The 24079-nt window shown below is 35.9% G+C and overlaps 3 protein-coding genes across 3 annotated transcripts; 2 read left to right on the forward strand and 1 right to left on the reverse strand.

Annotated features, from left to right (window-relative positions):
• The first annotated feature begins 255 nt into the window (after positions 1-255).
• LOC141605990 (mediator of RNA polymerase II transcription subunit 17) lies at positions 256-5363 on the forward strand. Its single transcript, XM_074424948.1, has 8 exons — positions 256-499; positions 596-794; positions 2341-2454; positions 2585-2670; positions 3161-3545; positions 3630-4073; positions 4178-4489; positions 4884-5363. Exons 1-8 carry the CDS (start codon positions 408-410, stop codon positions 5208-5210), a joined length of 1959 nt encoding a protein of 652 aa, XP_074281049.1. The 5' UTR covers positions 256-407; the 3' UTR covers positions 5211-5363.
• A 929-nt stretch (positions 5364-6292) lies between these two features.
• On the forward strand, positions 6293-10784 carry LOC141605992 (uncharacterized). Its single transcript, XM_074424950.1, has 4 exons — positions 6293-7189; positions 10000-10164; positions 10258-10309; positions 10561-10784. The coding sequence occupies exons 1-4, from the start codon at positions 6924-6926 to the stop codon at positions 10648-10650; spliced, it is 573 nt and encodes a 190-aa protein (XP_074281051.1). The 5' UTR covers positions 6293-6923; the 3' UTR covers positions 10651-10784.
• Positions 10785-11703: 919 nt separating this feature from the next.
• On the reverse strand, positions 11704-18496 carry LOC141605991 (putative ethanolamine kinase). The gene is made up of 11 exons (XM_074424949.1): positions 18227-18496; positions 17971-18062; positions 16980-17086; positions 16226-16331; positions 14724-14846; positions 14147-14238; positions 13309-13393; positions 13115-13220; positions 12958-13024; positions 12293-12385; positions 11704-12193 (listed from the first exon to the last, which is right to left on the reverse strand). The coding sequence occupies exons 1-11, from the start codon at positions 18367-18369 to the stop codon at positions 12074-12076; spliced, it is 1134 nt and encodes a 377-aa protein (XP_074281050.1). The 5' UTR covers positions 18370-18496; the 3' UTR covers positions 11704-12073.
• Between the last annotated feature and the right edge of the window lie 5583 nt (positions 18497-24079).

Below are 24079 nucleotides of genomic sequence, written 5' to 3' on the forward strand. Positions count from 1 at the left end.
AGATTTAAAGGGTAAAAACGGAAAATCAAACCAAATAAGCTACCTGAAATGAAATGCTACTCTACTGCCAAACGCTTACAAAAAAAATAAGGTACCTGAAATTTTGGTCAAATAAGCTACTTTGACCAAATCATATACCTAAAATGCCTTGCCAAACGGAGTCAAAGCTTAACAACCAAAATTTTAACAAAATTCTAATTTACGATTCAATTACATTTTCTAAAATTGTACGCATTTTACCGATTAAACGTCCTATACAACAAATTGTGTCGAACCGACCCAATGACCCATATCTAAAAAGCCGAAAACACTTATTCTCCTCCCCCCCTTTCACGCTCACCTCCTCCTCTCCCGAGTTTAAAACGTCCCCGTTAAATTACTCCGGCGAAACCTCGGAATCCGTAACAATGGCGGAAAACGACCTACTAATCTCCCTCGACAAACTTCCAATCAAACGAATCGACGCCATTGAAGAATCTGGCCTCGAACGCTTCCCTCCGTACATACACACACACCTCTCTCTCTCTCTCTTCAATTTTAACTGATTTTATCGTCATTTTCTATAATTTTTTCATTTATTGCTCGAATTTTTCAGCGATTTAAGTTACGACGAGAAAACAGTGAATTTGATACGGAGAATCGATTTCACATGGGCGGTGGAGAGAGATGCGAAGAAGCAGAAGAAGAAGACGAAGGCTAAGGAATCATCTGGACCTTCCATGTGGCAAGGTTTGATTGAGAACTTGCAGTTAGCTCGTCAAGAGATTCAAGTCATCGTCGACCTCATCGCCACTGTAATTTCTTTACTTAACTTGCCTTTTTGTTTCATTATTACTTGTTTTTGTAGAATTTTGTTTGTAAGGTGAAATGTTAGGGTTTTCGTTATGTTGATTGTGATTTCTGAGTTAGGCGCGGAATTGAGCTTGTTTTGTGAATTATAGCTGGAAGGAGTTAAATTAGGCCTCCGCTCAAGTCAATTTCATAGGAGTACGTTTGATTAATTAACGGAATCATATACTCGCTCACAGTAGCAGTAACATTCAAAAGTTCAACGAAAGCATATACTCCCTCCGTTCGAGCCATTTGTGTCGACTTTGGCTAATTTGAGACATTTGTGTCCAGTTATTCTCATTGCTTTTCTGAAGCCAATAAGTAGTCGACTTTATAGCTAATTTGAGACATTTGTGCTCAGTTCTTTTGCGGTCGTCCGATAGCAAGCGGCTTTCACTTTCCTCACTCATCCAAAAGGATGGTATAGTTTTGTTCTTTTATGAAAGATCAACCATTTTTTTTATGAGGACGGAGGGTTTTATCAGTGAACTCGTTCATTAGCATGACATAATTAGCTATTATGAGACCTTCCACTGTTTCTTATCACCTGTCATACCTCTCTTTTGAGGTGCGCAAATAGCAAGTAGTTTTCACTTTCTATATCCTATCCAAAAGGATAGGATATGTTGGTCCTATTCTAAGAACCAACCAAATATTCTTTCTTAGTCGAAATAATAATAATAATAATAATAATTATTATTATTATTATTATTATTATTATTTTTACGAGGGCTGAGAAGGGTTTATCAGGTATATGAGCTTGTTGTTTAGTAAGATATAAATAGCTATTACGAGACGCTTGTTTCTTAGCACCTTTCCAATTCCTGTCGTATGCTTCTCTGAAATGTTCAGTCCTATAGTTGCATCTTGTGGTTAGTCGGGAGGAGTAAAAAGCCTAAATTGTTTTTTGGTATTCACTACGCAGCAAAAACTTCAATAGCGGCATCTCATAATGGAATAATGGTGTACTTGAAAAAAAAATCATGAGTTATTGTTTAACCTCACACCCTTGTGTTTATTGGTAAAGCCTCACAGCTTTCATTTTGGATGATAGTGATGGTATTATGTCAACAGGGAAGCCAAAAGCGACTCAAAGAGATAATGTGTCAAAGCATCACGTAGTTTGTTGTGACATTTAACCCTTCATGGGTTTGACTCTCACCTGAATTTTAAACTTTGATTATGTTGTCTTTTGGGGCCAACAACAAAACATTACGAAAATAATCAGCCACTCTTTTAAATAGTCAGGAAATGTTAATAATACACTCTTCTACATTTCTTTTATTTTTGGCTGAGCCGTATGTTGTACATTCCTGTGTATCTTGATTTACGCCAATATTTATAAAATAATCAAGAAATTGCCCTCATCCTATCGTATGAACTAAATAGATGATTGTTTAAAAAATTGTGCTTCCAAAAATGTTCTGACGCCATTACATTGTCCTCATCAACGTATTTGGTTTTGATTTTTAGTATCAGGTGGAAATAATTTTTAGTTTTATTGCTCAGGTAGAAGCTAATGATGCAGTTGCTGTAGCTGTCATGAATAGGCCAAAGCCCTTACCAAACGAAGCTCTATCAGATCTTGCCGTCTCTACTGCAACTAAGCTACAGTGTTATCGGGTAGGGTTTTAGCCATGTAATTTGAACGTTCATAGGGATTAATACCAATAAATGTGACATTTTTTTTGTTACAGTTACAATATGTTTTGTTTTGACCTAATTAGTTCTACCTATTTTATGTGTCTTGCAGCATCTTGGTAAGTATTTCAAGCAGTCTGCAAAAGCCTTGGAACATCAGATTGCCAGGGAAGCAAGATTCTATGGAGCTCTCATTCGGTGAGTCTCTTAATTACTCCATTTGACCATCAATGAGTTATGTCATATGCGTGGCTATTGCTGACTTGGATACAAAAGTTGGAGAGCAAGGGAGGAGAGGAATGAGACCGGTTTCCATTGTTTGAACTGGGCGTTGGACAGGGGGAGGGAAAGAGAAATTAGGGGATCTATTTTCCTTCCTCTTCTGTAACCCAAATATTTCCATAATTGAAAAAATACGGAGGGAAATTACCCCCTTCCGTATCTTCTGTTGCTCCCCTTTCCTCTCTTTCTTTTACATTTCCCTCTTCCCTATCCTCAAGTTTTCTTTTATCATTGTAAATAATTTTACTATGATCCTAATTACAATAATGTTGACCAATCCACAGTTTCAGCATTTCTGCTCTTCCTCAGAGTAATTTGAAATAGTTTTGTGTTTTTGCCTTCCAGGCTTAGCTTTCTAGTTATCATCCTTAGCGTGTATCAATGAACTTCTGTGACGAACTGACAGATTACAGAAGAACTGGAAAGTCAAGCGGCATCGTCTGGCAGCAAATGCTCCTGGTAGTGAAGGTTTCTTGATTGATCTTTCGGACAACTCCATGCATGAGTCAGCTATTCTAACACGACCCCCAGCTTTCTCAATGGTCCGCGTAGACCACGATTCTACTGGCATGTTGGCTGTGAATATACCTAAAAGTTCATGTCGCTCGTTTTGTTTTGGTTTCCTTGACGTCCAATCCAGTAAACATTCGGAAGATAGTGAAGAAATGGATTTTATTGGAGCCAAGGAATCCCCAAAAGAAACTGTAAAGGATTCTCTCAGTGATGATGACCGTGTACGAGAAACAAATACAGTGCTTTGTGATGCCCATAGAGCAATATTTTATGAACTGGTATGTGTGAATTACACTGTTTGTGCATTATTTTTGGCATTTGTGTTGCTGGTGGTTATTTACCCTTCGTGACTCTGTTGCTAGGTGTTTGAGTTGATCAGCCGTGAATCTTTCAACCCATCTTTAGGGTTTAGTGTGACTGGAATCAGAGAAAACTATTTGGAACTGAGCTTAAAACCAGGTGTATCTGCCTTCATATCTCTAGAGCCATACGATACTCAAGATCATGCTGGTAAGAGTAAAGATGCCCAAGATACCGAAGAAGTGTCTTACGGAGCAAGTTTGATGGAAGTCAAGAGCGATAAAAAAATAGAATATGGTCGCCCTAATCACACAACTTACGAGATATATTTGGAACAACTTTTCCACAGTGAAATTTTTTCGAAAGGGAAACCCCAGCCAACTTTGCCTGGCAGAGCTCAGCCCATTGTACAAACAAAGGATGATGAGGGTCTAGTCACTCATTTTTGCCTGTCTCTTTCTCATCGGATTTTCTCGAGTAAAGTTCTTATGGAGTTGGAAAGCCTGGTATTGTTAAATATGAGCTGTTCTACTTGAATTTGTTAATGATCTGCATAGCAGTCGTTTAGCACGCCATTCTCTTTTCTTATGCTGATGTTTGCATCACGTAGGTTACCAAAGTTTCATACCTCCAGCTAATAACACAACCTACATGGCATTCACGGACATCTTCCTGGACATTGTATGTGAAAGTTCCCGAGTCTATACTAGATGCACGATCTCAAGCCTGTAGATCAGATGACCTTCAGTTGAAGAAATCATTGTTTCAAACTAGGGTAGTGGTAAAAGATGATTCTATTAGCATCGAAGGAGGAGGCGCCCCTAATGTTGTCGGTTTGTTTAAAGGCGATCTGGAGGCAATGAGCTTCAAAGGTAGATTCAACTGTGACTTGGTAGATCTGCCAATGGTACTTTTGTTGCAGGTAATCTCACCCTCTTTCAAGCATTGTTTGGCTCAAGCCATCTATTGACTTTGTAATTTCATTTTTCTTTTACCTATATGAAACGGCATCACACATACGACCAACATGGCAAAACTGACTTGACGACCCGTCCTGTACACTGAACAAATGATCCTAAATAATTTGCACGCCCCAAACTGATCCTTTCTCGTAAATGACTCAATATTAACAAACTCGAATGGCTCGTCCTGATTCCTGAATGCTAGCATACCCCGAAATAACCTGTTTGCTTGGGCTATTACAAAGACAAACCCACATGTAAACGAGGAATGCATGAAGATTTGAGTTGTTCTCACATGTGAAACCCTTCATACGAGATTTGCTGATTTAAGTTATTGCGGACCTTGAATATCAGGTAGCTAGTCAGATCATAAGTTGGCTTCACGAGGAGGCTTCGATAGTAGGCATAAAGACAAATTTGGACTTTCTTTCCATTTCTTGGGAACTTGATCAAGGTGAGACGCTCAGCTTGATTGCACACGTTGATCCAGAAGATCCGCTAGGCTGCATCTCTTGGTGGCTGATATTGGACGATAGTCCCACAGAGGATCGCAAATTTCCGGCGGAACTCGCTGATGGTGATTCTTCTACCAGACGGTTTCTAGGTTATTTGGCATTAGACACTTTGTACTCAACTTTGATGGATCTCGTTAGTGTGTGCACTGGGAGTGTTAGTCATTAAGCTCTTGTAATTTTATTAATGCATCAACTGGAATATGTACCTCCTTAATTCCGGGTCAATCTGAATAGAAGCCGATAGTGGCGTGGTCCGATCCGGCCATATTAGCCTGTCCGGGGGGAGAAGCCTTTTCGTCTATGACATGCTTTGAATCCACCGTTCGTCCTTCCATTAAACAAAAACTCAATATATACCATATCTTACCCATATATATCAGTCATACTCATACTTGTGGTTATATTGCTTGTATTGCCAAAAGTTTTAACCTGTGTCATAACTTAAATTCCGGTCTTAGTTTTCCTTTAAGATCCCAGCTAGTCTTGCTTGTGATGGGCTAATCCCGTCACAAGCTTGTGACCTCTCACAAAAAGGGAGAGGGGACAAAGGTGGGATACCCCCCATGTGCTTTCCACTCACCTCTCAATGGGCATTTTGTGAGAGAAAACGGTACCCGTCACAAACTTATGACGGATATCGCCGTCACAAATGAGAATTTGTGTTAAGATCCACCACCATTTCAAAGTGTAGATTGTAGAATACCCAAAAGGCCAAAACTAACATAATGTTATGACAACCCAATCGGATTTAGTCTAATCATATTCACATATTTTTCTTGGGACCGTCTTAAATTTAAAGACATCATCCTTCCGTGTTATGTGCTTCATTAACGGATGACCATCATAAACTTAAGACAATCTTAAAAGCAAATAGCTCATTCATATTATGTCTCGGCTAATTAGTTCAACACAAATTTTTATTTTAAGTTAGTTGTAAGCATGAAACAGATATAAAACAGCCTCATAGACTTGATTAGTAATGAACATTAATTAGTGTAATACTGCTATAGATATGACTTTAGACACGTTTCACACTTAACACGATCTTCTACAATTAGTCACTTGATCAAGAATGAGAATGGCATAAATGAAGCCTCATTTTATGTCCAACATCCAACATTCTCCCAGAACTGGTACAAGAAACGAATCTGGGTATGCATCTTGGGTACTCTACTTGTACTATACAGTAATAATATATACGGACCAACCAACCAACAAACCAGAAAAATAACTCGTCACTTTCAATAAACATGTGACATACACAAATACAAACAGAAACCCACTCCTTATATTTCTCTATTACACTCTCAAATTTACAGGTGTCTGTAATGCTGTCAGTTAATGACTGAAATCGCAGAACCTGAACAAACCAGCAATTGGGTTTGCTCTAATTCCAAATCTAAACCTGGGTTTCATACCCATTTACCCATTTGAACCCTAATTCTTTGACGGGTCAGTAATTTGGGGTTCAATTCAATTTCAATTTAGGGTAAATTTTTTGGGTTCAATTGCTTGTTTTGTCACATGGGTTTTGTTCAGAATTCAGTTTTCCATGCGGGTTTTCATTCTTTGAGGTAAAGAATTAGCCAATTTTGTTGTTGATGATTTTATTTGTAGTAATTTCAAAGTTTGGTGATAGTTTGTTGAGAAAAAGTTAGATTTTTTTATTGGATATACACATCAAATTCATTGTTGTTAGTTGGTTAGTCATCGTTGACTTTATTGTGAAGAAAATTGTGCTTCAAGTAGTCTTTGTTGTAGGGTAGGGTTGTTTGGTAAGAACATTGGATTTATAGTTATAGGTAAAGATTGATTCTTGGATAAATTTGAGTAATTTTTCGGTTGGGAGAGCTGTTTGAGCTCTTGATAGAGTGGAATTATGTCTGGTGGATCACCTCTTACACCAGTTGGGGCTAATTTCATGAGGCAGAGGCATAGTTGGGGCTATGCTTCCGGCGGGGATGACCTTGAAGATGATGCATGTTCAAAACCAATGCCTCCGACACCTTCGATTCCTAGAGCTAGAACATGGATTGAGATCTTGGAGAACCTTCTTTGGATTGCTTCCGCGGTATTCATCATATACTTTGGGGATTGGCACTCAAATCTTGTGTATCTCCTTTGGCACGATGATCGGATTAGAAGGTAACTTATTTGTCTGGGATCCCATTGTTTTGCCCTTGTTTTTTATTTAATTCATTTGGATGATTAAGTGGTTAAATCTTGTTTTACTTCAGTCTGAACTTTTTGGTTAGCAAGTTACTGGTAGAATGTGTGTAGATTTGGCTTGTATCTGTTGACCGCTTTCGTATGAAAAAGTTCAAACTCAATATGGTAACTGCTGGTAAATTCTCGAGCTTTATGTTAGTTCCTTTAAGTTCTTTTAATACATAAGATGCCTTGAGTGACTTTATAAGCACTAATTGGGCACCTTTTGTACAGTCCTTGGAGGTTCCTCATTCTTTTTGTTTGATTTGGAGAAAGAAAACTAGCAAATTAAGATCCAAGTTGAAGATACCATGCAACTTTATTCCGGTCTTGTTTATTTTTAACTCATGATCTTTCTGCTTTTTCACTAGAGTTAATAATGTGTTCTAGCATATTTGGTTTATCTATCCTTTTTTTTTGTAGGACTTTTTCAAGCTTTATTTGTGTACCCAATCTTGAAGCCAGCATTTTAAGATGACTGTAGAAACCCTTTTCCCTTTCTTTAGTTTATCAACTTCTACGGTTCTACCCTATCTTGCTGACTAGGGAGGCACTTTATTGTCATAGCCTAGTAAAATATGACGCAATCACGCAATTATCTGGACTTTACCCAAGTGTCGCTGAAATGGAGGTTCAAAACGAGTTATATAGGTCTTGCCTTTCAAAAAAGTTTTTCTCTGTTATTTCTTGCATGGAAATTTTATTGTTATGTAGGTGTTTTAGGTTGCCGTTGCCTTTGATACTTGATACTATAATTTGCAATTTTGTCATAATGGCTTTGAACGTTGCATAGTCAAACTTGAAACTACAAAGGTTGCTCAAAGAATATGTCAAAGGGCCTTCCGTGGTCTCATTTTTTGAATTCCACTGACTGGTTCTTTTGTTCCTTCAAAGATGACATTTCTGGTATAAGTTAATGGTAGTAAATGGTGATTTCTTAGATAAAGGGGCTGTTTGAGGTGTACGGTTTCAGCCAAAGATTATCTTAAAGTCTGTTTCTTTCAACATGTTACTTGAACCCTCATTCTTTAAGTGGGCAAACTGCTGAGACGTTTGAGTTTCTTCTGGAGGGGATCTCTCGTGGAACCCCTGGGGCGATTTCTGTCGTTTCTCTTAGAACTTATAAGGATCTAAATTTGGTTTACAGCTGTGGGGAAAAAAGATGAGATTGAAGTTTATGGGTTTACGAGTGTTTGTGACAAGTTTATAGCTCGTACCAAGTCTTTCTGCTCTCTCCTTTGGCCCTCTTCTTCTTCTATGACTTGTAATTGCGGAGTGATTAGTTTTGGTGTTCCAGGTGTATAACCTTTTCTATGGACTTAGATGTTTACTAGCTGTTCTTATTTCTTATTGGACAGAGTACTTGAGGCTTTTGGGCACTTAACTCTTATGGGTCGGCCTTTCTTTGTATGAAGCCCATTGCCATCTGTAAATGTTAGCTATAGATGTTGCAGGGAGCAAGTCGTTTATGTTAGTTCGTCTCTTTGCGTATAGGCTGCACCCATGTTCAGTACAACACTACGATTATGGTGGTGTGGAATCCGTACCCAACTCTAACCAATTTTACCCTTCTCATCGAGAGGCAGAAAGGGAGGTCGGGTTGATAAAAGTAGAGAAAGAGGGTGTGTAACAGTGAATGAAGCATTTAATAGGGTATTCAATGATTTAACCTTTTTTTTTTCTCAAGCAAATCTCTGATTCATTTTTACAAACAATATGCTAAATATTTGGAATTTCTAAATATGTTTTTGTTTTGAAGATATCTGCCTTTAGCGTTACCATCATTCTATGACAGAGTCCCTGTGTTTACAGAGTTGAGTTATGTCAAGTTCGACACTTGGGTATGTACCTGTAGTTGACACCTCTACCTGAGGCCAAATAGCAATGACACCAGTAGATACCGTAATGACTATATAAATTTTAAAGTTACGAGCAAGTGGGAGGACATAGTATAGATGTTACGGACTTTGAAAAATCTCTTTGCTTGTGTCCATGTTGCATTGCAAGGTTAGGATTCTAAGCAGATTCTGGCTGATATGCAGGCATAGTTTTCAACTAGCTATCAGTGATTTGTCTTTCGAATTATTTTCAACACCATTTGTTGAACAATCCGGAGGAGGAAGGATAAGTCGATAGTAGAAATTGAATATGATATTTAATGTGCATGTTATTGAACGTTTTTGTAATGTTTAAAAATAAAGAAATCATCAAATTGGTTTAAGGTAACTATATATCAAAAATAGGTCCACGTTTACTCATTTTTCTTTTTAACCTTAGATTCTGAGCATATTCGTTGAATCGCCAAGCTTTCCCAACTTAAGTAATTTTGTAACTATCAGCCTATCCTCATCTGTTTATGCTTTCAATATATTGTCTTGCTAACTTTCCTTGGGCTGCAGGGCATGTTTAAGCGATATTTACTTCTTGCTCGATATTGACTACTATTTTTGAATATTAAATGTTACATAAGGATGTTGAACTTCTATTTCCATGTACCCCCTTTTGGCAATACCCATTTGTCGATTGCCCTCTTTGGGATGGATCAAGTGACTAATCTACATCCCTATAAAAATTACTAAAAATTTCAGCTAAGCTAGCCGGTAAAATTATGTCAAGGAGTTGTACTCGTGACCTCGGTTTGATACTGGTCAGCATCGAAATTACCCTTGTGGCTCCTTTAAAAAGTTGATTAATGATTCGCTCAAGGAAAAAAATAAGTTGATTAATGATCACTTGTAACCTTGCAGGATCCCCTTGTACTTTGGATTTGGAAGCGTTCTTATAACCGTAGCCTATTTCTTCTACACAAGCATGTCAAGAGGGGGTGTCAGGAAAACAAATGAAAACTGGGAAATGCTGAGTGCATCGGCCCTTCCAATGGTTACTCTGCTAGGGCTAGCATCCTTTTGCCTGTGAGTGGAACAACAACAATTCTGAAATACTACTCATCAAAGTCATAGCTTGATACTCCATATTCTTTCCTCTTAAACTTTGGTCCTTTGCAGATTCACTTGGGCTTTGTGGCCGATTTGGAGCTTCTTGACCCTACCTCTTGTGGTAAATTTCCGAAACTCCATGCCCTCTCATTTCTCAATTCAACTTCCACAAATACCCTTTTGAGATAATTTAATACATGAGCAATTTTGTAAATACGCTCATAAAAGACTCTTTTGTGTTTACCGTAATTTTGGTAGGGGTACAAGTTTTTCGAAGCTTGTTTTACAACTTATTTGTGTAAAACGGGCGCTCCTGATACTTTCATGCTGCCCAACTGCCTGCATTAATCTCAGTTCACTTTTTCGTTTCAGTTCACGCTCTTCATGGCGGGTATGGTTGTATCACCATACCTAATTAGTGGAACGTTCAAGCCTCCATCGGATGAGTTCCGCCTAGACTGATAGTCGACATCCAGAGTAGATTTAAGTGTGAATGACACATGGTTAGACACATCTTAGAAGTTGATTGTATTTGGGGGTAACCAAAGGATGATGCCAAATTAGTGTTTATATAAATTTGATTTTGGTGTGGAAAATCCTTCCCATGTTGGTGCTAAGTTGCTAACCATTCCTTTTTTTCCATTGCATAATGGAATTCTTCTTCTTCTTCTTCTTCTTCTTCTTCTTCTTCTTCTTCTTCTTCTTCTTCTTCTTCTTCTTCTTCTTCTTCACTGAACATGATCAATGGTACATTCATCCAGTCGTCAAACAAACTGAAGCGTGGTCATTTCTGTCTAAAACTACGTGAGTAGCCAAAGCGTCCGAAACTACTCCAAAAAAACAAATGATTGTTTAGCCTCGAATCTGGATTGCACACTTCCGTCTACACTGCGTTTTCTCAAACCGTTAAAAATCCTAATAATTTCTCGCTCATATTAATCTTTTACCAATGAGTTAAAGTTCATAGATCCACTTAAAAGCGTCATCATCTGTGGTGTTTAACTTAAGTTCCAACGCATCTGCCATCCATGACTCGTGACATTAGTGTCATTAATATAATTTTAGTTTTCTACAATCTAAGTAATAAATTATTGTTTAAGACGAATACTTCCGTCTTAAACAAAAATTTGTGTTTTTTTTTAGTGTGACAATTCACATCCATATGCACCTTTACGCTTTCATCCAGAGACACAGAACTTTGTGATATAAGAGACACCAACGACAAAATCAAAGAAGAAAAGGTTACCGCGACTACAATTTTAGGCTACTGAAACTGTGAGCAAAAGAAAGCGAATCCATGACATCTAAGGCAGCTAAGACGATCTTTATCAATAAGTCTCACATATCCAACACTACAAGTCCACAACTGACAACCTCTACCATTAACCTATTTTCTCACTTCATCAACAAATTTACTAGACAGACAAGAAGCTTGCAAAACAACAAATTTCAATGACATTTATGCACAACAAAATATAGTCCGGAGCATTCAAAGGAAATGGAAGGAAGAAGAAATGGACAGGATCTCAATTGCATTCTTATGAACGAACATACTTTGCAGTTCAATAATCAAACCAGACAATTTGAATGAAGCTAGTTCATATACAAAAAGGCTACATTATATTTTGCAAACTTGATTACAAAATGTTACAGACTTACAACATAACCGTAGAAAAATACTTTCAAAATTCGATCTAACCTTTCAATGAAATAATAGCACAAGAACAAAACAGAAGACCTTTCTAATCTTGAACTGTCGGTAAACGAATGATGACACCTTAATCAAATGGCAAATTATGAAAAGAATAGAGACTAAATGCCAAATACCCGAGAATTTGAGCTAACTCGCGACAAAATATGCAAGTGCCCTAACAAAGCGGACCATCTAGACCTTACGGAGGTAAAGCTTTGCCAAAGAGAATGCTTCATCCTTTTGTCTTTTGTATTCATTGTACCGCAAGAAGAAATAACTTAGATAATCAAAATCAATCGGAGACATCTTTGCCTGTCGTCAAATATGGAGGGTAACTGGGTAAGTAAATACAAAAGTATGGAGTGTCTTCTTATTATTAACTGTGATGTTCAAATTGCAATATCAAAATACCTGAATCAATGCCCATAAAGCCCAAAACATATGTGAAGTCAACTTATATGTATTCGTCTCGACATAAAGTGCTTCCAGCTCTGTTTCAGGCACCTGTTATCAAAGAATATAACAAGACTCAATAATTGATCTAATGACCGTCCCATACAAAATTCGTGAAGAGGTAGTCGAAACACACTGGTCAATCTCTTTTAGTTGAATGCACGAAACACTATTAACAGTTGCTGCTGGTCTAAACTTGGAAGGGAGCAGCAAAGTTCAGTTCGATTCTAGCTAGTTAAAGTTAAATGACCGTGGAACCCTAACCAACTTGAACCCCTAAAATATAATCTGACATTTTCCAACATGACGCTTTCAAGTTGGAATTTCGGTATATTGAATTTCCGACGAGAAAAAGAACCGGACACATTGCCACCTTCAAAACTCCCATAACCATCCCAAATTCCCCAAAATATAGAAGGGAAAAAACAGAATATAGTGGCAATAAGATGATTGCCTGATTGGTGCCATTGTTCCTCTTAGCATAATAAAATGGGTAGTTAGGCAGGGTGTTATAAATAAAGGCATGGCCTTCTAAAGGTTGTGACAAGATTCTCCTGACAGAGAGAACGAATTCCCCATTATAAAAAAAAAACAGATAATTAGAACCCGGCCATCAAAGATACCTCATCTGGAGTATCAGGTTGTAAGTAATGCCTGAAAAAGTGATATTGATCCTCCTTGCTAGGATATCTGCAGACACAGCAACATTCATCGTAAGCAGACAGACGGAATAGATTATTCAAGAGATTATAAATTAGGAAGTTAAGATTTTTTACATACAGGCTGTAATCACAGTCATAACCAGCGTATTCATTGAAGTGATTCCCAATATCAAAACCTCTGAAATTGTATGAACCATATTCAAAATCTATTATGTAGAGCTTCCCTGTTATGCAAAAGTATTAGTGTAAACAAGAGCAAAGGAAAACAATTCATGGGATTGTGCTTGAAAGAGTAGCAACTAGAAAGGCTACCTTCCTCTTCATTCACCATTATGTTCCCAGATAGCAAGTCATTGTGAGAAAATACAACTGGAGCATGAAGTCCTTCAGTTAAAGCCTATCACACAACCAAAAGATATTACTTTCTGCGTACGATCAAGCAATTAAAATAAAAAACATTTGCTATTTACTAAAAAATAGTCACCTCACGTACAATTACTTCCGCCAAAGCACGTGAAATGATAGGTAAAGCATATTATCCTAAGATAGACAGAAAGGGGAAAAAACTTTTGCTCGTTTCCTGAAATTATGATTTTGTGTGAAAAATAAGAAGTGTGTAGAGATCATTGAAGAAACATGATCCCATATATGTATCACTACTGTGTATCAACCAATCAAGCTCATTCATTTACCATTGAGAAGATACTCAGAAAACTAAAGGCGACAGAAGTTGTACATGTGCTTCTGAGACATGATAGAATAAACCTAAACAAGAATTTGGCTAAGGAGACCAGTGGAGAAAGGGGCGCATCAACCAATTCCACACAAACAAGACATAATAACAACTATGCATCCTGAATTCACACTCATGAGGGCCCATGACCATCATTGAGGCCTCAGGCAACATCCCTTGAATAAAAAAATCATGAAACAAGTAATTAACTCTGCAGGGATGAACAAAAAGCTGATATACAAGACCCTTTTCATTCCCATAATACTGACTTTAAGTAACGAATTTACAAGTTTGAACCTCAACTATCAGGCCCTCTGTTGTTTTTCTTAGGGCATAAAAGCATAAGAACAACGATAAGTCATTTGCAATGGAATCGTAAATAAGGATACTTGTGAATTTAAAGAGACAGAAGATCACCTTGAGCTCGGTGACTTCACTTTGAACTTCTTCGAAGGAGATAGTCTCATACTTCCTTTGTTTCTCGATATCATCGAATCTGAGGTTTGATGCTGCAACCAAAAGCTGAGATTAAACATAGAGCATTACAGATAACCGCATAGCCCATAAAGCAGTGTAGCAAGTTATAAACCAGAAAGATCAAATTCATAGCTGTAAGTTCATATTTGAAAATCTTAATGTACTACTTTTTCTTTTGGTTCTTAAATAATCAAGGATGCAACCAAACATCAAAATTTAAACTACAAAGTTTGAACTCGAAACTGATGCAAAAACTAACAAGAAAAGGCAGGTACCAAAACCTTTCTAATTATTTTTTTGCCCCTCTAGGCGATTATGTAATCATTCTTCAAAGAAAATGGCTTAAAATGCCCAACACACTAAAAACACAGCCTCTTGTGATAGAAACAAAACATAGTCAATCGAAGAAGATAAGCACATTTGTTTAACATTGGTAGAGTAAAGTATCAATACGTTGCAATAGACAAACTCCGAGAAGGAACACATCAAGATATAGGGAGTTCATTTAGAGGAAAACCTTTTGCAAAGAACTTAGATATGTCGATCCACAGCTGAGGTTCTCTGGAACCAGGAATGTCAACTTCGTGAAATTTCCTTAGCTGCTTAGCTATTTCGGCAATGAACTTTGGCTCTCTCATATCTATCACATAGTTTTACCAGAATAAAAAAGAGACAAGTTAGTACACATGAGACTAGAAACTGATAAATATGTCCCAAGCCAAAACATTTCAACTGAGAGAGCAACAACACTCCAGACTTGCATATTTCCTCCTTGACAATTTGACCTACTACCCAAATTTAAGTACTAATTTCACAGTTTTATACACTTTACCCTAATGTGACATTGTGCTCAGCCCTGACCATGAGTAACAGTGCAGGAGAGTCGCCAAAAATCAGTAAAAACATTCGCAAAGCATATCTCTAAGGTAATACCTCAAAGGATTCAGTCAAATTGGCATCCCCGATTACCAACAACAACAACAACAACGACTTCCATTGAATGACTCTCTGAAAATGACCCAAGATGAAAATTGGTACATGTGAGAAGGAGACCTATGGACGCACCAGTTAGAAGGCTAGAGACTTGGAGAACAGAAAAGGTTCCTAGGGGTAGAGGGAGACCGAGACAGACATGGCTGAGAGTGATAGAGCTCGATATGAGATTTCTCGGGCTTGAGGAGAGAATGGTGACGGAGAGGGCACAATGGAGGGATATGATACATGTGGATTTTTAGTATTTGTTGTTATTTGACATATTTAGGATTTTTATTTAATTTTTAAAAAAAATTATTTGTTCTCTCCTTTATTACACCTTTTTAACAACTTTCTTATATATTTTTACATGGTTCACTTTTAAGATTTTCCGGACCCTTAAATTTTACTTCGGTTTTCAAATCTTTATTCTCGATTTAAATTTTAAATTTTTATAAAAGAAATTCAGACTTCGATTTTTTAAAACCTATAAGTTTACCTTGACTTTTGTATTATGCTTCACTCTCCCTTTTGTTTTTCATTTTTCCTTTTCTATTTTGTTCGCATTTTGAGGTGTGCGTTCACCCATGCACAGTTCTAAAGGATGATTCATGTCAGCCGACCACAAATCATTTTGGGATTAAGGCTCTGATATTGTTGTTGTTGTTGTTGTATGAAAATTGGTACAAAACTGCACCAAATGACTCTTACTTCACAATATATAGAAGTGCAACCAGTTTAGTGAGCCATTTTGCTCTATTCCATTGTAGTCCAAAACCAAAGAATAACAAGTCTTTAATTCTATAGGATTTTTGGCACAAGTCTTTAATTCTATAGGATTTTCTTTAATTCTACAGGATTTTTGCCATCCCTCTCCAAAATATAAATCCTACCAAGATTCCCAAACAATATGTTACAAGTGCAGCAGGAATTTTTACGAGTCAGCTAATTGTGGGCTCAAAGGTTAGTGCCAGTCATGTCCTACGTACACCAAAAAATAAGTAGAACAGGATGGGAATGTGGGCTAGATCAAGACAGAAAACATACCAGAGGGAGTAAATGTACGTGCCTCGATGAATGATTGAACCATGCCATTCCCAAAAAGTGCGAGCAATTTGGCACCAAATCCTGCAGCCGAGAGGTATCTTATGGCCTACAACCAGTATGGATAAAAGAATGAGCTTTTGACCAAACTTAACAACATTGCCCCAGTCCGTAAAAGGCAGCCGCAAATGGAATAGTAAAACAAGAGAATTAACTTATCTAATCAAAAGTTAGATTCCATGTTTCCAGCGAAGATTAAAATAGGTGTACGATGCATCATGTATTCATGTATGCGTATGACTGGCAATTCTACATTTTTATTTTTACAAACAACATTCGTATGACTTTCTGACTTGCAATATGATCCGGTTTTGAGACAAGAAGTACAAAGTGTAACAGTATCTCCAAAAGTATCTTTTGCTTCTCTAAGATTACTCCTCAATTTGAATTCACAGTCATCATTCCAGAGACTAAAGCCTAGCTAGAATAATCTTCAACATAAAAAAAAAATTATTAAAAATTAAAATAAATAAACTAAAAATTGTAAGATAGATAGAAGCACGCCTTGTTATTCATCATAATTACGCATATAAGTTATGATGTGATAAGTACACGATTCACAGTTAAATACTTTCATGTCATACAAAAGCATTAATCAAATAGACACATTAATGCACACATTATCTTTAACGATGCACACATTATCTTTAACGACAGAAATCAATACCCAAGAATAACTTAAAATTAGAGACCTTACCACTAACTCTCTGTCCCGGTTGATAACATACTCAGTGTTTGGTCCATACAATCTTACTGCCACCGAATCCTCTTGGTTGTTTTCATCTTTCACTGTAACCTTCAATACTACACATCATGTCAAGCAAACACATCAATAACCCCCATAAATTCTTATATCAGATGGTGAGATGGTCTATTGCTTATGGTCACAACACACATCATCTTAACTTTCAAAATTTTGTAAGCTTTCAGATACTGTAAATCTATAATTTAAAATTCATGATCCCCAAACGTTACAAACTGCACAAACTCCGAGCCTGGAAATTAAGACGTTCTTACCCAAATCTAGCTCCTATAATAAAATTCTAAATGTGCCGGAACTTGGGTGATCAGATTCCCTCAAATCCTAGTGAATTGCAAATCAATTCCCACGCATTTCATATCTGTACGCGTATTATGCTTTTTGGTTTAAAATATTCGTATACAGTGTAAAAAGGGCGAATTAGTGCGTATTACTACCTCCGATTCTTTAGAATTGCTCCACTTTTTAAGATTTGTGATGAGTATTTTAATCAAATGGGGCAATTCTAAAGAATCGGAGGGATACATATTTGTACTGGAACATACTACAGATTAGGCAACCATGGCGAAAACAACCATGAAAGAGACATATAGCAATTTAAAACAAACATTAGGAGTATCATGTACTCTCCTCCCTTCAACTCCAACTTACTCAATTGCTTTTGCACACGTCTCCAAGACGCTACTTTAACCATGTTTTTCTCTAATTATGTGTTACTGTATTACTTTCTGTTGAAAATACTATTTAGTGAAAGATTTTTTTTGATAGTGTAAATACACGTGTCATATTTCAAATTATGATATTTCTCGACTTATTTACGGTCAAAGTTCAGAAGTTTTGCGTTCGAAACGCAAATAGGTAAGTTGAAACTGAATGGAAGGAGTCGATAATAAGCTAAAATTCGTAAGAATAATGATAATTCACTCACATAAATTAGTGATTCCACCCGAAACAGTTTCCACGGAAAAGTGAGAATCATTCAAATTCGACCATTTTTTGAACAAATCCTTGCACAATTCTCTGCAACAATCGTATCATTCATCAAATCAAACTACTAAAATCAATCAATCAATCAAATAATCAATCGAAAGAGGTGAAACAAACAAGAACATTGACGATTTCAGCTCAATAATGCTCAACAATTGAATAAAACCTAATTTTAGAGAGGAGAAAGAGGAAATTACATGATGCGAGGAAACATGGCGGGAAGAGGGAGAGAAGTGTCGACGGAGAGAGAAGACGATAAGATCTCAGAAATGTCGTTGTTTGTAATTAATTGAGCTTGGGATGATGCATCCATGGCGTCCGAGATGCTCGCAGCTCCCATTTCTATGGTGAATCTCGTAAAAATGGCGGACGAAGAGAGAGAAAGCTTAAGAGATAAGTTCTACAATGGCGGAAAAATGTTAGAAGGGGGAGTTTGACTAAATCATTCCTTCTCGGAAAAATTAATACTCCGTCCCGGTCATTTGTTGTCCTTTGATTTTGGCACAAAGACCAAGGAAAGAGGTGAGGGCCAATAGCTAAATGACAAGTGGAACAAATTGAGTGTGAATGATCAAATTACTCATCAAGTTCATTCTTAAAATAGAAAGGACAACAAATGACTGAGACACCCGAAAATAGAAAAGGATAACAAATGACCGGGACGGAGGGAGTATAAAAATGGAAGTGAATGTATTTTGCGTGAGCGTGTGGAATATGTGCAATTGAATAAAAAAAAATGTATTTTGCGTGAGCGTGTGGAATATGTGCAATTGAATAAAATGAAGGAAATAAAAAATAAAATAAAAATAAAAAGGTATTCTGATGTGTATCCTCAAGTTTTTGAAATTTTATGGTGTATTCCTATATTTTGAAATTCTATAGTTTATCTCTGAACTCTATACCATAATCTTATCTACTAGTTGAAAAGCCCGTGCGATGCATGAGGCTCCTAATAGTATTATATGTTAAAATATATACTAAAGTTGATAAACAAAGTTCAACTATGTTGAATCATTGATGGAAAAAAAATTCGTGGTTGGTTTAGTTGATCACCGATGAATTATTAGTGTTTTTAACATTAAAGCTTTGTCATTCAATAGTATAATATCAAGTGACTTAGTTATAGTATGTTGTTAGTTTTTTCATTGTTACTAAAATAATCGGTTTTTAATTAAAAAAATGATATGAATGCTATGTAAAATAACAGGTGTCAAGATTATATATACTTAATATGTTCAAAGAAAATGTTAAATCTCTTACAACATAATTTTTAATTTTACCTTGACTATTTTTATAATTAAGAGTATTTGCTCCCTATATACCTTTCGCAAAATCAAATCCAAAATGAATTTCAACAGAATTAGTAGTCTCCAAACAACAATAAAAAATATTTGTGATTCTATTAAATAGAATGCAGGGGTCAGGGGGTGCTTAGTAGTATAGCTTTGGCAACATCATTTAGTAGTTTATGGCATCACTAAAATCATTGGGTTACCAAGTTAGTATTTTATGGCAAATTTTTTAAATCCAAAATGAATCACTGAAAGCGTTGGTCTAAGTTACCATGGTCTAGTAATGTAAAAATTTTTAAATTTAACAAAAAGTCAAATCGTGCTGAAAATGGGAGCAAACAAAATTTCGGGGGTTGATTTAGATGAGGATCGATTAATCATCAGTTCCAATAACAAAAACGCAACGAATACGTTGTAGCATTTGGTATTAACTATATCACTTGTATAACATTCATAGATATAGTTGGATTTTAGAGTTATCGTTCTTATTGTTTCACGCACCATCAATTTTTTTACCAAAATAGTCTTTGACTATGTATACTTAAGACTACTTATCCTTTGGAGTTTCATGCAAAATATCTAATACGACACCTAATTTTGTAAATTTGTGAAAATTTCTTTGTAAACAATGTTCTTCGTATGGCCTTAATACCTTTGGTCTCTATCATCAATGAGAACCTAAATCCCTCGGATGATAATGTTTTTGATGCTTTTACGTAAAGCTGGCCATTACTAAATCTTTGGTTTGACACATAAACAAGAGTCCATGACTCTTGTTTATTGTTATGGTGTAGAACAGATTCAATGTATATTGTCTCCGCTTAAGAACGAAAGGAATCTTTGCATTCGAGGAAGTCATTACTATCCTCGGGTTAAGTACATTTTAACGACTTTGAAACTTGTAATTATTTTCCCTTCTACTACGAATTTTCCAAGGCGATTTATAATAAGACAGATCCCCTTACATAATCCTCTTACAGAGTTAATGTTCCTAAATTCTCAACAACATAATCGGCATACCGCCTTTGGTCTAAGACTCACCTTGCTTCTTAAACAAATCATTATGAGTTATATTAAAAAAAAATCATCATGGATAATCCCTTCCCTTCTTAAACATCTTCCAACTTGTATTTTAGGGGTCAAACTTTAATAACTTTGACCATTAATATATCTAAAATCATGGTCAAACTACCCCATTGATGACTGTGTAAAAGCAATACAAACAATCATTGCGAAGAGGATGAAGTACATTTAGTCAATTCCTAAAAGTAATGAATTTTGCTCCCAAAATATAACACGACTAAAATACTCTGTCAAGTCTCGCGGAACCAAAAAAACGACTCCTAAAAGCAAGGATGTCATACGGGGGAGGGGACATGACGAATGCAGACCTTCTCATACCCGTATTTAATAGAAAAATTACATGCCCCTAGTTGTCGCGAATAAAGTTTTCAAAACCATACCCGCTTCAACGTGTTGTAATCTTAAAATAGTTTCGTTCCATTTAAATGTTATATACTCGTTTATTCTATAGTTTTCTTAAATAATTCTGATATTATTTGTACCCATGTCTAAATCCCATGGTTGACATGATTTAAAATTCAGTTTGAACCTAAAACTTTATTTATATCCGCTTCATCCAAGATAAATGCGATATAATTGGACACTTGTTATAGATTTCCTTTTTGATCAAATTTTCTTTTTCTTATTGTAGAGCTAACCATTTTTATTCTTAGCTAACATTTATTTTGAACCAATTACTTATTATTCTGTTCCTCGTGATGATGGACTATATACATACTTTGCGTTACAAATTTACAATGTCTAATTGCTAACATTTATTCTGAACCAATAACTATTTATTCTATTAATTAACTTATAAATTTAAAAAAAAACTTTACATCAATTCCTAACAATAGGCTCAAAAGCAAGTAAACATGCCTAGAATAAAACATCAAAAACAAATCAATTTGATATGAGAATGGTTCGAAGATCATGAAAAATCTCATATGGCCTTGTTCCCAAGAAATAAGCTTAAGCTTATTTGACCAAAATTTCATTTATCTTAATTTTTTGTAAGTATTTGGTAGATAAATTATTTACCAAAATAAGAGTAACATATGAGAAAGCTACCAATTTTTTAATCCTTCTATTTATAATATTAAATATGAAGTACTTATAGAGACGAGGTGGACAGTCAAGCTGGAACACACTTATAGGGAAGCTAATAGAGCCGCTGATTTCTTAGCAAACTTTGGATTAATTCGGGTTCCTTCATTACGCATTTAGACGCTCCTCTTCCGGAGCTATGTTCGATCCTTCGGGAGGATGTTTTTGGTGTCGCTTTTCCTCGTGTTATAGTTAGTAGTTAGTTTTCGGGGCTTCTCCCCTCATTTGTACCAAAAAAAATATGAAGTACTTATTATGTCATTTTACCAAAAAATCAAATACCTTTCGGTTAATTAGTAAAATATATACATACATCAAAAATTCAAAAAATCAATATACTTTAAAAGCTTTCGAATACATCAAAAGTTCAAAAAAATCAATATACTTTAAAATCTTTCGAAGGCTGCATAATCTTTGATCATCTATCTCAAATTTTACCCCTATATACATAGAAATCTAAGTAAATATAAATTTAATTAAAAATATGAGTAAATAGAATTCTACCTAGTATGTAAAACCAATACTAAAACACAAAGATACATGGTTGAGTAAATACTACGTAGTGCACAAGCAAGATTTGGTTAAACTAAAACATAATGTGCGTTCTTTTGATTTAATTAATTAATGACCATAACATATGTACAGTCTTGAGTAGGGCTGGGCACCGGTTCAAAACCGGACCGGAACCGGAATCGGAATCAGAAAAATTCATGGTACGGGACCGGACCGGATTACAAAAATTTCGGTCTGGGACCGGACCGGAAAAATTCTGGTCCAAGACCGGACCGGTTGGACTGAAATTATTCACTTTTTCAAATTTTGGTCCATTGAACCGGATTGGATCGGTTGGACCGGATTGAACCGGAATAAAAATACAATTTTAAGAAAAAAAATGAAAATAACAATAATTCCGGGCATTCCGGTCCAAACCGGTCCGGACCGAAAAATACCGGTCCTAGACCGGACCGGACCCGAATTTTTAACTCTGGTTCCGGTCCACTCGATTCCGGCCCGGACCGGATTATGCCCACCCTTACTCTGGAGGCCATTAATAATTTGTAGTATAAATTATTAAAACTCTTTCAAACTTAATCTTATTCGAAATCTAGGCTAATGCGTGAGTTTAGAAATGACCAGTAATTCATCATATGTATAATACTATGAGTTGCTCCATTGTTACAAAAAGCCTTGAGTTGTCCAAGTTGCCAAATTCTAATTTAATTCTTTCGTTTCTCCACCTAATTATCTCTACATTCTTATAGAGAGTAAATTGATGAAACAAAAATAGTAACATATATAGATCGGTGTATTGTTTTATATGCATTGATCACTTGAATGTATATGGAGACATTTACGATGTATATACACACTTCAATGATTATTTAGTGACTATATTTTAATGGAATCGTAGTTTATACTCCGTGTAACTACGTAAGATTACATTACATCATATTAACATAACACTTTAATCAAATAAATTCATTATTTATCCACCAGCTCCTTAAATTTATTTTAATGCTAGAATACCAACTACAAATGTATGATACCATAAGTGGGGCAAAAATAAAACGGAATTACTTTTTCACATACGAACTTTACTCTTTCACATACATTTTTTCATTATGTTTCCATATTATACCCTTTTCTAACCTAGACAAATTAAAACTTCTAGGAATTTAGAGAAATGATAGTCTACTTGATTAAAAAAGTTTGACGGACTGATGATCATATCTCCTGCTACGAGTTTAGAAAGAGGTATTTTTTTTCAAATCGAAGAGCAAGATCAACTTGAAAATTATTACCGACTTTCTAAAAATCCCCAAAAACTATCCCAGAAATTGTGAATTGACAGTAGTTTCAATTTATCTCAAATATAATGGAATTTGCTTCCCATGTGCTCGATTATTCAAATCCTTGTGCTATATTCATCTTTTTTTTATCTCACGCTTTTTTAGTTAATAATTGATTATGCTGCATAGTTGTAGGAAATGAAATGGCTATTTCTGATTTTTAATTTGCAGTAAAGATATGAACATGAATAGGGAGAGGGGGAGTGCGGGGGAGGGAGGGGGAATGTGGGGCAGGGGGGAGGCCGAGTCCGGTTGGCGTGAAGTCGGTTGGAGGAAGGTTTGACGGCGATTGACTAGAGGTAGTGACCGGAGGTGGTGAACGAAGGTGGTGTGGGTGACTCGGTGGTGAAGGGAGATGAGAGAAGGGAGGAAAAAATCAATTGGATGAGGGAATGAATGAAAAAATGACAAGGGTAATATTGTAAAAGACGTATGTGAAAGAGTAAAATCCGTATGTGAAAAAGCACGACCCAAATAAAAATGATAACTTGAACTATTACGAATGTCCATTATTTATTTGATCATTTTAATCTACTTATAGTAGGATAATTTTATTAAAATATATTTGATCTACTTATGTTAGGATAGTTTTAATAAAATTTGTTTTCAATATTAAGAAATCTATTTTTCTTAGGATAATTTTATTTATTAATTTTTTTTCGAAATCTACTATTGTTAGGATTTCAATTTATTGAATGTTTTATTTTATTTATCAATTTTTTTTTTCGAAATCTACTCT

This window comes from Silene latifolia, chromosome 10, assembly GCF_048544455.1.
Source record: "Silene latifolia isolate original U9 population chromosome 10, ASM4854445v1, whole genome shotgun sequence".
Taxonomy (NCBI): domain Eukaryota; kingdom Viridiplantae; phylum Streptophyta; class Magnoliopsida; order Caryophyllales; family Caryophyllaceae; genus Silene; species Silene latifolia.